Here is a 12,918-nt window from a genome sequence, read left to right as displayed (position 1 = left end):
TTTATCAGGCGTGAGTGCCTTGTTTTCAGTGTTTGAGACATTTTAATCAGATGGCTCCATATACGCCACATAGGTTATTCCACTGGATGCAGAAGAGGTGAAAGATATGAAAAATAGCGTCTCTGGGCTAAGCTTATTAATACGTTCATTACTCTAACTCCAGCTGCAGCTTTTGTTAGTTGCAAAGTCGGTGTCAGCCTAAGCTTTGCTGGTCTGCCCTGTTTCATCAAGTTCAACCATAAAGCAGCAGTGCATCTGAGCTGGACATTTCCGTGTGTGGATTTGAATCCAGTGAAGTTAAATTGCTCCTGTCAGTGCTGCAGCAGAGACAACTCAAGAAGCCTTTTTAAAAGCATGAGGATGTCTTTTGTGCTTTAGGGGATAAAAGTGGTTGAAAAACTACAGCAGTAAACCGCAGACACTCAGAGGGCCAGTAGGAGTACTAGTTGGTTGTGATAACTTTGGTTTGAACAACCTGTATTTCTTCTGTTTGTTCAATTCTTCAGCTTTTTACTCTCGTTTACCAATTTAATCTCCCTCTCCTACCCTCCCTTCCATTGCTCTTTTACTTGAAATGTAAACTATCTTTTACATTTTTAGTGTTACATTTATTCTTTTAAGGTATTGTTCAATTTCTCTTCTTTCTTGTGTATAAAATATGCATGCAATTAACGTTTTACATGTGATTACTTCCACTTATCTGCTACATCATTTCTACTCTTACTCTAAAAATACTGTTTCTTCAATAACTTTATTCATTTGAGCAGTCTTTGTCTGTGTCTGTACAAGAACATTTCTCAGCTGAACTGTGCCAGATGAATGGTTGTTCAGGTAGAGCTGTTTTCCCAGGTCTGTTCACACACTTTAAAGCTAGAAGAAAACTCCAGATTACCTAGTTTGACCTCTACTATTTTACAGACAGTCAAGTTTCTTACCCTTGTATGGAGCCCTGTAGTTTAAATGTGACTAAAGCTCACACTGTAACAGGCATTCATTTTTTCTTTGGAGACACTGAGAGAACAGGGACTGCCTTACTTGTTCCCTCAGCATTTGTTCCACTGTTTAACCACTCCTGTTCTTTAAAAATCTGTGTTGTACTTCTGATCTGAATCTGCTTGGTTGCTGCTTATAACTTTTTGTTCTTAAGCCGTTCTGAATACTTTTGTATTTAGTAAGTTCTGCAGGTAGAGGACTTTCGCACTCCTGTTTGATAAATTAAACCATCATTTAATAAATAATTTGCTGCCTGCAAATTGTCTCTGAGGTTTTTTCCCTCTACTTTTTCCAGATTACTGAATTTGCCTTTATTTGTGAACAAATATTAAAAACCTCTTTCTTCAAAGAATTTATATTCCAGTGGCAACAGGGAGAGAAATTAGCTCCTTCAGCTAGTTCAAAATCTACTTTCATATATCTAACCAGAGCAAATGTCCTCTAAACTCATTAATTTCAGAATGAAAGTTAGGTGAAAGATTTGGACAGGCCTTGAGTGCCTTGAGTTCTAAACTCAGTGTATTAATACCTGGGTTTTATCCATGGTGGGGCAAATACACCCTTTGATGTGCTTCTGCCACTGTTCCTGACTACTTCAGTGTCATGATTTTTTGCCTTGCTTACTGTGCATAGATGTGTTTAGTCTGTTTTCAGATTAGTGAACTGCTACTGTTGGCACAATTTAGTTCTGCATTTTACAGTAGATTCAACATCTTTTCTTAAAAAAAGCCTAGGCTTAACTGTTGAAGACAGGACTGAAATTCTAAAGTATCTGTCATAGTTCTTCAGAGGATTTGAAGATTTTAACTGACTATGGTCAAGTACCTTCACATTCTGAAAAAATAGAAAACTCCACCCTAGAATGTGTGCTTGGAAGTCTCAGCACTGAATCTGCTTGAAATCATAAAACCTTAGGACCACAGAATGGCTTGGGTTGGAAAGGACCTTAAAGATTATCCAGTTCCAACCCTCCTACCCTAAGCAGGGACACCTTCCACTAGACCAAATTGCTGAGAGCCCCATCCAGCCTGGCCTTGACCACTTCAAGGGATGGGGCATCCTCAGCTTCTCTGGGCAACCTGTACCGGTGTCTCACCACCTTCACAACGAAATATTTCTTCCTAACACCTAATATACATCTCTCCTCTTTTAGTTTAAATCTGTTCCCTCTTGTCCTGTCACTACCTGCCTGTGATAAAGTCGACCTCTCTCTGTTTCATAACCCTCTATACGTACTGGAAGGTTGCAATGAGGTTTCCCTGGAGCCTTCTGTTTTCCATGCTGAGCAACCCCAGTTCTCTCAGCCTTTCCTCACAGGAGAGGTGTTCCAGCTCTCTGATCAGCTTTGTGGCATCCTCTGGACTTACTCCAACAGGGCCACGTCCTTTTTATGTTGGGGACCCCAAAGCTGGATTCTTTGCTCCAGCTGGGGTTTCACAAGGGCAGAGTGGAGGGGCAGAATCACCTCCCTTGGTCTGCTGCCAGCACTGCTTTGGATGCAGACCAGGACATGTTTGGCTTCCTGGGCTGTGAGTGCACATCGCTGGGTCATGTTCAGCTTGTCAGCTGTGAGAACCCAAAAGTCCTTCTTGGCAGGGCTGCTCTCAATGAGTTCTTCTCTCAGTCTGGACTCATGTCTAGTTACTGATAGTTTCACTTAATTGCATGAGAGTCCTGGGCACTCAACCCACTATGAAGCAAGTGAAGAAGGCCCAGGGAGGAAGGAGGAATATTCAGAAGGTTAAAAATCTTTAAAAAACCCCAGGATTTATGTAGAAGAGAAGCCTGAGGGCAGACCAGATAAGAGCCTGTGAATATGTAAAGCAGTGTTTCAGAAAGGAAGAGTCTCTGTGTCCACTGACAAGTGGGTAAGTAGTGATGGATAATTGCAGCAAAGGAATTTTAGGTTACATGCTAGGGAAAACAACTGACAGTAAGACTAGCTAAGTTCCAGGATAATTCCCTGAAGAAATTGTCAAGTTTTCATCTTTGAAGGCTTTTAAGAAGAGATTAGATAAGTATCTGTCAGGAATGCTTTTACTCAGCTGATTCTGCCCTGGGGCAGTGCATGCGTTACATAACCTCGGTAGACCTCTTCAGCCCTCTTCTTCTGAGATTCAGGGTTGTGCCACAGGAGTCCAACTGAGTGATGCTGCTCTCCTGTTTTACTTCTCCATGTTGATAGGAAAATATTTTCATTCCTTTCTTGTTTTGCACAGGTAATCGGGGACTACTACGGAAAGCAGGGGCGTTTTGAGATTCGATCAAATGTGAAATACCCTTGGAATCATGGCAGGCTGCGGCTAGATGAAAGCCGAGTTTCAGAGCACACAAACAATACACCATGTAAATCATGTAAGTTTAGTGACTTAATGCTTCTGCCCCAGCTCAGGAGAGAGGAATCCATGTGTTGATGCAACATAACAGGTGGTAACAAATTGCCTTAGCGCAGTTGTCCAGCTGAGACACGGTGACTGTCTCTCTCTGCTAACTGCTTGGGAAGTAAAGGTCTGGCAGCTGTGGGTACTACATGGCCTGAATCACTTCCCTGAATTTAAACTCGACAGCAATTGTGATGCACAGCACAGAACCCTGGAGGCTTTAGGAGTTTCCTGGGGCCTTTTAGCCAGAAAGAAGGATATAATTGAAACCCCAAACAGAATTATCACATTGGTAATTAGCAGCTGTCCTGCCTGAGCTGATGGGAGCAGTGTTCTCCCAGCGCAGTATGATTTTCAGTGCTGTGAGGGGCCCAGTAGGCTGAGGAGAAGTGAAGTCGTTTGAGTGGGTAACATCTATGAATTCTGAAGGGTGAGACTATCCTCCACAGAGCAGGTGTTGATGTTTTCCAGCAAATTGACTTTCTGGACCACATTGTAGGGAGCAGGACATTGCAAAGGAGATCAGGATAGGAGGACACTGGTGCCTCAGTGGCAAAGGGTTGTCTTAGCTTTTCACAGAAAAGAAATTGCTGGTCCTGGAGTGAAAAGGTAACTCCAGCCTGATAATTCTTCAGTCCTTGGAAAACCTGTGTATACACACATGATGTAGAGACTGTTTCCCTCTATGATCAGTATGGTGTAGCTATGCACCCTCTGCTGACGTACAGATAAAATCTCTTCAAAGAGACAAGGGAGCAGTTTAATTTCCTTAATATTTCTCTGTTCCTTTCCACAAACCCAGGTGGACATGGGAGCAGACTACATGCAGGTGAAAATGCCATTGTTCTTTAACTGCCCTGCACTTCCCAGTGACAGTCCCTGCTTGGGCTGCCCTTCAGCCACTATGTCCCTGCTCTGCCTCTGTTGAGATTTGGAGCAAGGTGAAGCTCATGTGGCTTTAACTTGAAACAATATATCTTCAGGAAAAAAACCTGCACACAACCCCCCAAACAAACAAACAACCAAAACCCCCAGAACAAACAAATAAAAAACCACCACAAAGAACCACTCAAAAGAACTGTTGGATAATCATAGTCATTTCAATAAACCCAGGTGATAGAGGTGTATGATGGTAAACCAAGTGAAATGAGTTTGTTTCTGTTATAATGACTCAGGGTATACTCAGTGCTGATTCCCATTATGTGCGTCACTGTAATCTCAGTCTGTGTTATGATTCAGACTAAGTTTTCCAGAGAAGTTTCCTAACAACATTCCCTTGTATCTCCAGAATTGTGTCTTCATCTGACACTGGTTTTGGAGGCTTGTTTAATTACAAGGAAAGCTTGTACAAAAAATAAATGTGCAGACACTGGAACAGGTTCCCATGGAGTCCTGAGCTCTGAAAGATTTTAGTTATTATTTGGTGTTGGTCCTACTTGTGTTTTTTTTCCAATACATGAATGCAAACAGTTCTCAATATGAATCCTGATTATTTATTTTTCCCCTTCTCAAGCAGGTGGTCTAGGAGAATCAGCAGTTACAGGAATAGTTGTTGGCGCCTTGCTTGGAGCAGGATTGCTAATGGCTTTTTACTTTTTCAGGTTAGTCCAATTGAAATTTTGTAAACTTTTAATTTGTCGTCTAAACATCTCAGCTCCTGGCAGAACATTGCTGATGTGAGTCAGAGAGACACCATAATAATCTGTGGTAACAATTTCACCAAAGACAGTGAGCACATTTTGATTGTCTCTTTGTGTTTATCCAAGTAATTTTATTGACTTGGGTCTTCATCCTGTAAATACTTATGTCTCCGAATAATATGACTCATGGAAGTAATTGCAGTGGGTTCCAGACATTGACAGTTGCTTTAGTAAAATGCTCTGGCCTTGAAAGCCTTCTTTGTTTGGTACTCCTTGCCAGCACAGTTGTGCAGCCTGTGATTGTGCAAGAGATTTACATCACTTGCCTGGTACCAAGCTTATTTTTTGAGTGTTGAGTGGAATTGTACTGAGAAACAGAGATTTCTGTTTTGGTATGAGAGATTATTTGGATACCAAAGCTGTGCATTTAACGTAATAAGCTGGGGTCAGTGTAGGGGGATCAGTGTTTTATTCTTGTTTAAGTTAAATAACTCTTAACACTGCTAGTCAGCAAATGTGAAGTCTTGATAGCTGATCCTGATAGAATAAATTAGTTATACATGTTCAGCACCTTATATATACAACAATGTATCCTCATGATATGGAGGAGAAAAGACATACAGGAGAAAGAATTAATCTCTTCATATAAGAATGAAATCTATACACTAAAAATATATGTTATTTAAAAAGTTAATAAAATAAAACAAGCAAAAACTGCTTCAACTCAGTGAGACACTTCAAAGGTCCCAGAACCAGGGTTATTCATCAGGTGCTTACAACTGAAATTCTGCAGGGTGATTTTAATCTTGCATGTGTTCGGTGCTTATATAATATGTTGTTTGGGTTTGAGACAACATTAAGGTAGCTTGGACAGATTAAAGACTATCATTAAAAGAAAAAGAAAATACAAGTCTGTCTCTGTATTTTATGTAATCAGAGATTCTTGCGTCTTATATAGGTTCACAATCAGATTACAGTTGTTAGGTGTGGTTTTTAGCATTGCTGATAGTGGGAGACAATTGGTATGTAATGACAAGAAATGAGGCAATAGATATCCTGAGCTGGTATAAAGCTATGGCAAGTATCATTGTAAAAACGGGACTTAAACTCAATTGGCACAAAGGTTTGGATTGGAAATCCATGTGAGCAAAGGAGGGTGTCTGTAAAAGTAGATGTACACACCTGAGCTCAACACACTGTGTTTTTATATATAGTCAGAGGGGAGAAATGAGTGCTCTTTTTCTCTGCAGTTCATGTCATCCTCATGTAAAAACTAAGCCAGGTCAGAACAATGTTTCTTAGAAGTGCCTGCTTCCCTCTGTTAACTGAAGGAAGCTGTGGGTATTGTCAGGTGGATCTACACACTGGAGATACCTGAAGACACATATGTGAATTTCATCCTGGACATCTGATTGCAATTGCTCAGAGCAGGAGTAGGGACAACCTTCTTAATCCACCTGTAGAATAAATATCTGAAACATAACATAACAGGATGCATGGGTTGGATTTTCAGAAAATATAAGTTTAGCAATTGTATACCCGAAAGTAATTTGTACCTTTTAAATTGGATATGTACCTTTTGATTGTGTCTCATTTGGATCTGTAGTTGTCACAAATGAGTATGCAAACATGTATTTGAGTGTGCATGCAAACTGTTAAAATATCTGGGTAGGAGTTCTGAAATGTAGCTTTGATAGGATTTAAAATTAAACTCCTCTATATTCAAAATGTGGACCTGTCCTTTCGCAAGAGCTACTGCTATGCACGCTCTGACCCATGGAAGGATCTGACATAAAAATACATAAAGGAAGTAAACAACACCGTTTTTTCAAGTTATTTAGGAGCCTATGATACACACACAAATATCTAGGGGATATTTTCAGAACTTTCAGTTTGCTGCTTTCTGTTCTGCCGTGCTACCCAGATTGAAACCTTGGTGTTTTGAAAATCATTCTTCCACTGTTACATATGCTCTGACTCTGATTACACATGCAAGTGGAGCAGAGCTTTCCTTAGCATACAAGCTTTTTGCCATGCATCTCCACATGGACTAACGCCCTTGGAAAAAAATTTGTCCTGAAACTGAGGAGAAGCATAAACATCTAAAACATAAATGTGAACTGTCTTATGATTTTCAGAGCAGATTTGGGTACCAAATGGGAAGCTGAGAAGCAGTCAGAGGGCTTGTTTGACGTATAAAGTAACATAGCAGAATTCTTCAGAAGGCTCTAGAGGAAGACACACAGGACAGCTGTGTCTGAAGCATGAGCATTTCTGTTTATTTCTTATCTGTCCTCTACATCCCTCCCCTTAATTCATCCTACTACCTCATCTGACATTACAAACATAGTAGCTTTCTCAGGGGGAAATGGGAAGATTAGTTAGTTAATACATGGTTTCGGTGAGAAATGCAACTGACTAGTCAGTTCTGTTGTTTGAACTCTCGAGAAAGTGCCCCCCACCCCACATACTGAAAAGAAATTTGTCTTTGATCAATATAAAGCAGTGATGTGACACAGTTCACATGGCACTTCACAAAAACTCCTAATCACTTAGATCAGAAATTTTCAAAGAAGCAAATGTCTGTGTCTTGGTGCTTTGAGACTGCCATGTAGAAATTAATAGGCATTCTTGAGCCTGGGTAAAATGTTTTGAGGAAAACGACTTTAATCTTTGACCGGGGTTTCACATTCTGCCACATTTCGTTTTTCAACTGGCACCCAGCTGTCCCCTACAGGCATTCTTTATAAGGGAAGTCTGTTAGCCTATAGCTGGAAAAGGATTTCTCACTCTGTTGTTCTCCTTTCATGCAGAAAGAAATACAGAATAACTATTGAGAGACGAACTCGACGGGAGGACTGTAACATGGGGAAACATCGGCAGTTACGTGAAGACTCTATTAGATCTCATTTTTCTGCTGCATAAAGAAGAGGAAAAAGAATCCCATTCTTCCTAGGGAAAAAAAAATAGGGAAAAGGACACAACCAAAGACATCAGTGTAAAAAGAAGAGGCTCTTGAAGAACATACTCTTTTAAGCAGTAATTTTGTCCTAATTTCTTTCAGAAGCTCAGGAATGATTTACTAATCACATTGTGCCGCAGGGCCTTTCATCTCATGAAAAAAGAAAATTATGCGGTTTGATGTTATAGGGTGTACTTGATATGTAAAGACAGTATTTCTTAAGGCATGTATTGAGGGCAGCAGATCTGGGTTTAGTTGATGGGGAATGCCTCACTGTGTTCCTTTCTTTTTTGTTTTTTTAGCTTCTGCCACCTCCTTCCATAATTGCATCTCACCCTTGGGTATCAAATATGGTTTCACAGGTGCAGGTGCTGGTTTGCTGTCAAAAGGAAAAAAAAGAGATTTATTTGGGGTATGATCCTGCATCACTGAATCACTGCCATTGGTTATAGGGGATATGAATTTGGTGTACGGAGTTTAGTTCTGCAAGGAAACTGGCACTTGGGTGTAATTAACTCTACTGAGAAAGTCAGGCACGTCGAAACACACAAGCAGTTCTTCCCTTGTTTGTGTGGTACCACAATCAGAAGCACTGTTTCTCCCCCTTAAATGCTGGGAGTTACAAAAATCTCCAGTGAAGGATGAGGAGTTTCATTAGTGTGAAACAGTGAGAGAAGACAATCAGGGCTTGGAGAGGACTGTTAAATTCGTCATTCTTACGTGTGTTTTACCACTCTTTTTTCTCTCCACTGCCATGACTTTTCAGAGTGGCAAATATAGGCCATGTCGAGCCTGCTCCTGTTCCCAGTGAAGTCAGTGGCAAAATCCCATTAACTTCAGTGAGCACAGGACTGCATCCAAAACTGTAAATATGAAAGTGTTTGTATAGCTGACGCAATTCAAAAGGGGATCTTTTTTTGTGTAAAAATGACATTCCATGCTACCGTTTTATTTTTAGGATATTTTTTATCTTGTATTTTTCTATTAAAGTATCTATTTTTGCTTTGGTAGGATTAAAAATAAAGGAAGAGGATGTTTTGAAGACATATTTTTTATGATAGGAGTAGTATGCAGGGAAAGTCAACAGCTGTAAATACATTTTAGAACTAGCATTTAGGGGACGAGAAGTGACTTTGTTGATAGTAACAGACTTTCTTCTCCAGGCATGTGCAACATTCAAGTAGTTATTTAAACAATACAAAAGCAGTTACTGAGTTGTCTGCATGATGATGGGGCTGATGCTGAAAATTGTGAATTGTTTCACCTGTTAAAGAGTCCTGCAGAAGTTGGTGAGGTTTAGCTGTCCATGTGTGTACAATTGAACATTCAAGGAACTACCTTCAGGAATCGGGTGGTAAAACACTGTTCTAGTGCTGACTTTAATCCTGCTGCCATCAGTATCCCTGGGACATCTGCCATTGATTTTACCAGGAGCAAAACTGAATCTCTGATGAATTAGTTACTGACAGGTTATTTTATACTAGACAGAGGAAAGTTTTGCACTTTCTAGTCAACAAATGGAAATAAACAGTACTTACTGTAAATGTGGTGAAGAAGACCCATAAAATATTGTCTGTGGGAAAATCAAGCTATGACTGTGGTTCTAGTGCATGCAATATTTTGGTATTTCATATATCCAATATCCTATTCTGATTTAGTAAGAAAAACTTTCTGTTCTCAGCTATCATAGTCAGATTTGAAAATTACTCTCAAAACTGGCACTGAAGCCTGACTTCTACAAAACTTCTAGTCCCTGAGAAGCCAGGGTACCAAATCCGAGAAACCACTTTGGGGTTGCTGGAAGTGAATGAAGAGCAAAAACTGGCTATGCCTCCTTTCTGATGCCTTTTATTTGTTGATGGACTTTTTTTTCCCTTGTATTTCACTCATTTCTTAGCATATGGAGGGATATAATACTGTCCAATTTTCCAGACAGAGAGAGTGTAGGGCTTCTTGACTTAGGGCAGCTCCAGGACAGGAAGTAGATTTCCATCATCCCACTGCCAGCTCTGGGCCTGTGTGACTTCTGCGAAGATGCCTTGAGCAGGTTTCTGTAGCCTTCTTATCTCATGGGCACCAGAGAAGGATTTAGGCTAGAGCAGCATTCATACTGCTGTGGAGCTGGAGAGAAAAAAAAGCTTTGTGATTAGTTTGTGGATTTTTTTTCCAAGCAGCTGAGTTTGTCTAGCCCTTGGGCATGCTTAAGGTTTGGGTTTTTTTTAAATACTTTCCAAGGCAGTTTTGATCAGCTTCTTGTTTTGCAAAGGTGTGTTTCAGCATTTTACTTCTTTTACTTGTTTAACTACTTTGCCACAGGAAGAAAAGGGAAGGAAAATTCTTATATATGTAGAGAAAAGAGGGTGTGACTTGAAGCATAAACTTTTTTTGAAATTATTTTTTTTGTGACTTTGCAGTGTGAACTAGTGCTCAAACAGTCACTTAAGACAGTTGTGTAGATTGTATTTTTCCTGTACCATGCACAGTTGGGTCAGACCAGAACATCAGGAGATCTGATCAGAATATCAAGAGACAGGAGATCTGGCTAGTACAAGAAATTGTTAAGACTGTTTATTTATTGTGTCATTTTATGATAACTATAAAAAAGTATAGTGAAATATCACTTTTTATTGAAAAATAATAATTCTGATTCTTGGGTTTTTATAGGGTTTTAAATCATGATCTCAAGAAGTGTTTCTCTGAGTGTTTCTATGAGATGTGTGTTGGTAGGATGCTGACAGAGGCTTAGCCAAAGCTATACATCTCAGCACTTCCCAAGAAAGGTGAACCTTTCTTTCACATTAGAATATTTCAAATCAGTGGAGTTTAATCCTTCTAAATTGATCCCCACAAATGTGTGTGTTTTTTCCATGGAAGTGTGGAGATTATTTAAGACATTTCACGTAGGTAGATTCCTGTATAGCAAAAATAGACTTGCTCGTCTTAGCTGCCTTTCACAGGCCTCTTGCTAATAGTTCCCAGGTCTTCTCTGGACCATAGATCAGAAACTACCTTGGGTTTAGATTATTCAGCTGAGAGATTTGTTACCGGCTAATGCACTGTGCCTTTCTGGTTCATCTGCATTAGCTCAATGCCACAATGTTTAAGCTTCAAACTCTGCAAGGGAATGTCTAATCAAAATAATAATAATTGATTCTCAAAAGAGGTTTCAAGACCTACATTTTTGGCCTCAGCAAATTGCCCGTATTACAAACATACATCTCTATTACAGAGCAGCACAACGAGACTCTTCACTCAGCTCAGCACTTCAGAACATACTTAAAATATACTCAACTTCAGCTTCTAAGTGCTTTGCTCACTTGGGACCAAAGGGTATGGTCCTGACCATGGCTGAAGGGAAATTTGCCATGTGCTTGAATTGGAGAAAGGTTGACCCTATAGGCCATATGTTTCCTACTAAATCTAACAGTTGTGCCTGTTAAATTGAAATTGAACTAGCAGCTTCATACTTTTATTTGTCAAAGTTTAACGAATTCTGCTATTTTTTTTTTTAAATCACCAAATAGTGATCAGCTAAATGGCTGATTCATCTCAGAATCCTCTTCCCAAGATTTCTGACATTTACCTGACTTTCACCTTCTTAACTTCAGCACGTAGGCTTCCACTGCAAGTGACAAAGATGAAGCAAAAGTTTGATAAGTATCTGTGGTTTATTATCCTGAAACCCACAACTTCAGAGTCAGATGCCTAGATCCTTTGTCCTTGGCCATTGGTAGTTCTGAAAGTTTTTTTTATGGACAGTTTGTGGATCCTAAATTGTCAATGACTGCCATCATCACCAGTTAATTACCAGCTCCTACTGCGATTTACTTCATTGAAGGACACACCCAGCTAAGCTCTGAAAACATTCAGTCATTGCAAAAACTGGTGAGTGGTCTGCACCTTGCAAGACTGTGGCCAGAATTCACTTTTAATAAAGAGTTATATTAATTCTTGTCTGAAAATAAATTGAATGGATCTATTTTCAATTTGGTTTTAAGAAATGCTTTATTGCATTATTGAAAGCTGCTTTTTTGAGGTTTTTTTTAGTTGTGAATTATTAAGGTGTAGCTAATGCTTTGAAAACATTTGTGCTGGACAAATTAGGAGTCTTCTCCCTTACAGCATGTTTTACTGGGAGGTTGATCTCTGATTCATGTTTTGGCTTGGAGGTGAAATCACACTGTCATGAAGCTGACAAAAACCCTCTCACTGATTCAGTGGAAGTAAGCTCAGGCCCTCAGTGGAGTGTCTTCAGGCTTGAAGCAGTTCAGAGTGAGTTTCTCAGCTTTGCAGTAGAACAGGCTGCATCAGCCTTAGTTGACCTTGGCTCCAGTGCTTCTTTCATCTCATGAATGCCATAATGCTCCTGGAAAGCCAAGAATAGACATCAAAGACAGGAAGCTAATAGTCCTGGTCATAAATTTCTCTGGCAGCTTAGTCCACCTTTCCCAGAGCTCAGGAGAGTTCCACATCCTTCACTGCCCTCCTCTGTGCTTCAGAGTAGCCATGTAGCAGTTCTAGTTCAGCAGTTGAGGTTATTTTTCCTCATTTTTGCCCAGAGTAGAGTGAACAGTCTTTAATCCCCCATTTTTTTCATGTTTTTTTGTCTAGATTTGGAAGTACTTTGACAAGAGACAGCCATTTTCCATAATCTAATCCACAGTGCTCCTTCTTCACGGACAGTGTTGGCTTTTATGTAATTTCAGGCATGGTTCATTGACTCTGTGCTGCTCAGCTGCCAGCACACTTGATGTTGGCCCATGGCCACACCAGCCAGTGTGTGAGATCTAGACCCAAAATTGTCTATTGGGTTTTTTTACCCTAATTGTTGCTGCTATAAAATGATGTCAAATCTACCACCACCCTCCCCAAAGCAGGGCATATGGGAAGAGAAATACAAGTTTCTAATGGTACATTACCTTTTCTCTTGGTTAGCAACATG

At 40.0% G+C, this 12,918-nt stretch overlaps 1 protein-coding gene across 1 annotated transcript in view; it reads left to right on the top strand.

Moving 5' to 3' along the window:
• The window catches only part of NPR3 (natriuretic peptide receptor 3), a 42,145-nt gene extending 31,820 nt beyond the window's left edge, over window positions 1-10,325 (top strand). Inside the window, exons 6-8 of the mRNA XM_027895682.1 lie at window positions 3,213-3,348; window positions 4,888-4,975; window positions 7,828-10,325. Coding sequence (XP_027751483.1) covers window positions 3,213-3,348; window positions 4,888-4,975; window positions 7,828-7,939 — 336 coding nt within the window. The 3' untranslated portion in view covers window positions 7,940-10,325. The remainder of the gene's footprint in view (window positions 1-3,212; window positions 3,349-4,887; window positions 4,976-7,827) is intronic.
• The last annotated feature ends 2,593 nt before the right edge of the window (window positions 10,326-12,918 follow it).

The sequence above is a fragment of the Empidonax traillii genome, unplaced genomic scaffold (assembly GCF_003031625.1).
Source record: "Empidonax traillii isolate 1590-97213 ecotype Southwest subspecies unplaced genomic scaffold, ASM303162v1 scaffold464:size472915, whole genome shotgun sequence".
NCBI classification, from domain to species: domain Eukaryota; kingdom Metazoa; phylum Chordata; class Aves; order Passeriformes; family Tyrannidae; genus Empidonax; species Empidonax traillii.
The sequence above is the reverse complement of the archived record's forward strand: the minus strand, read 5'-3'. Positions and strand labels throughout refer to the sequence as shown.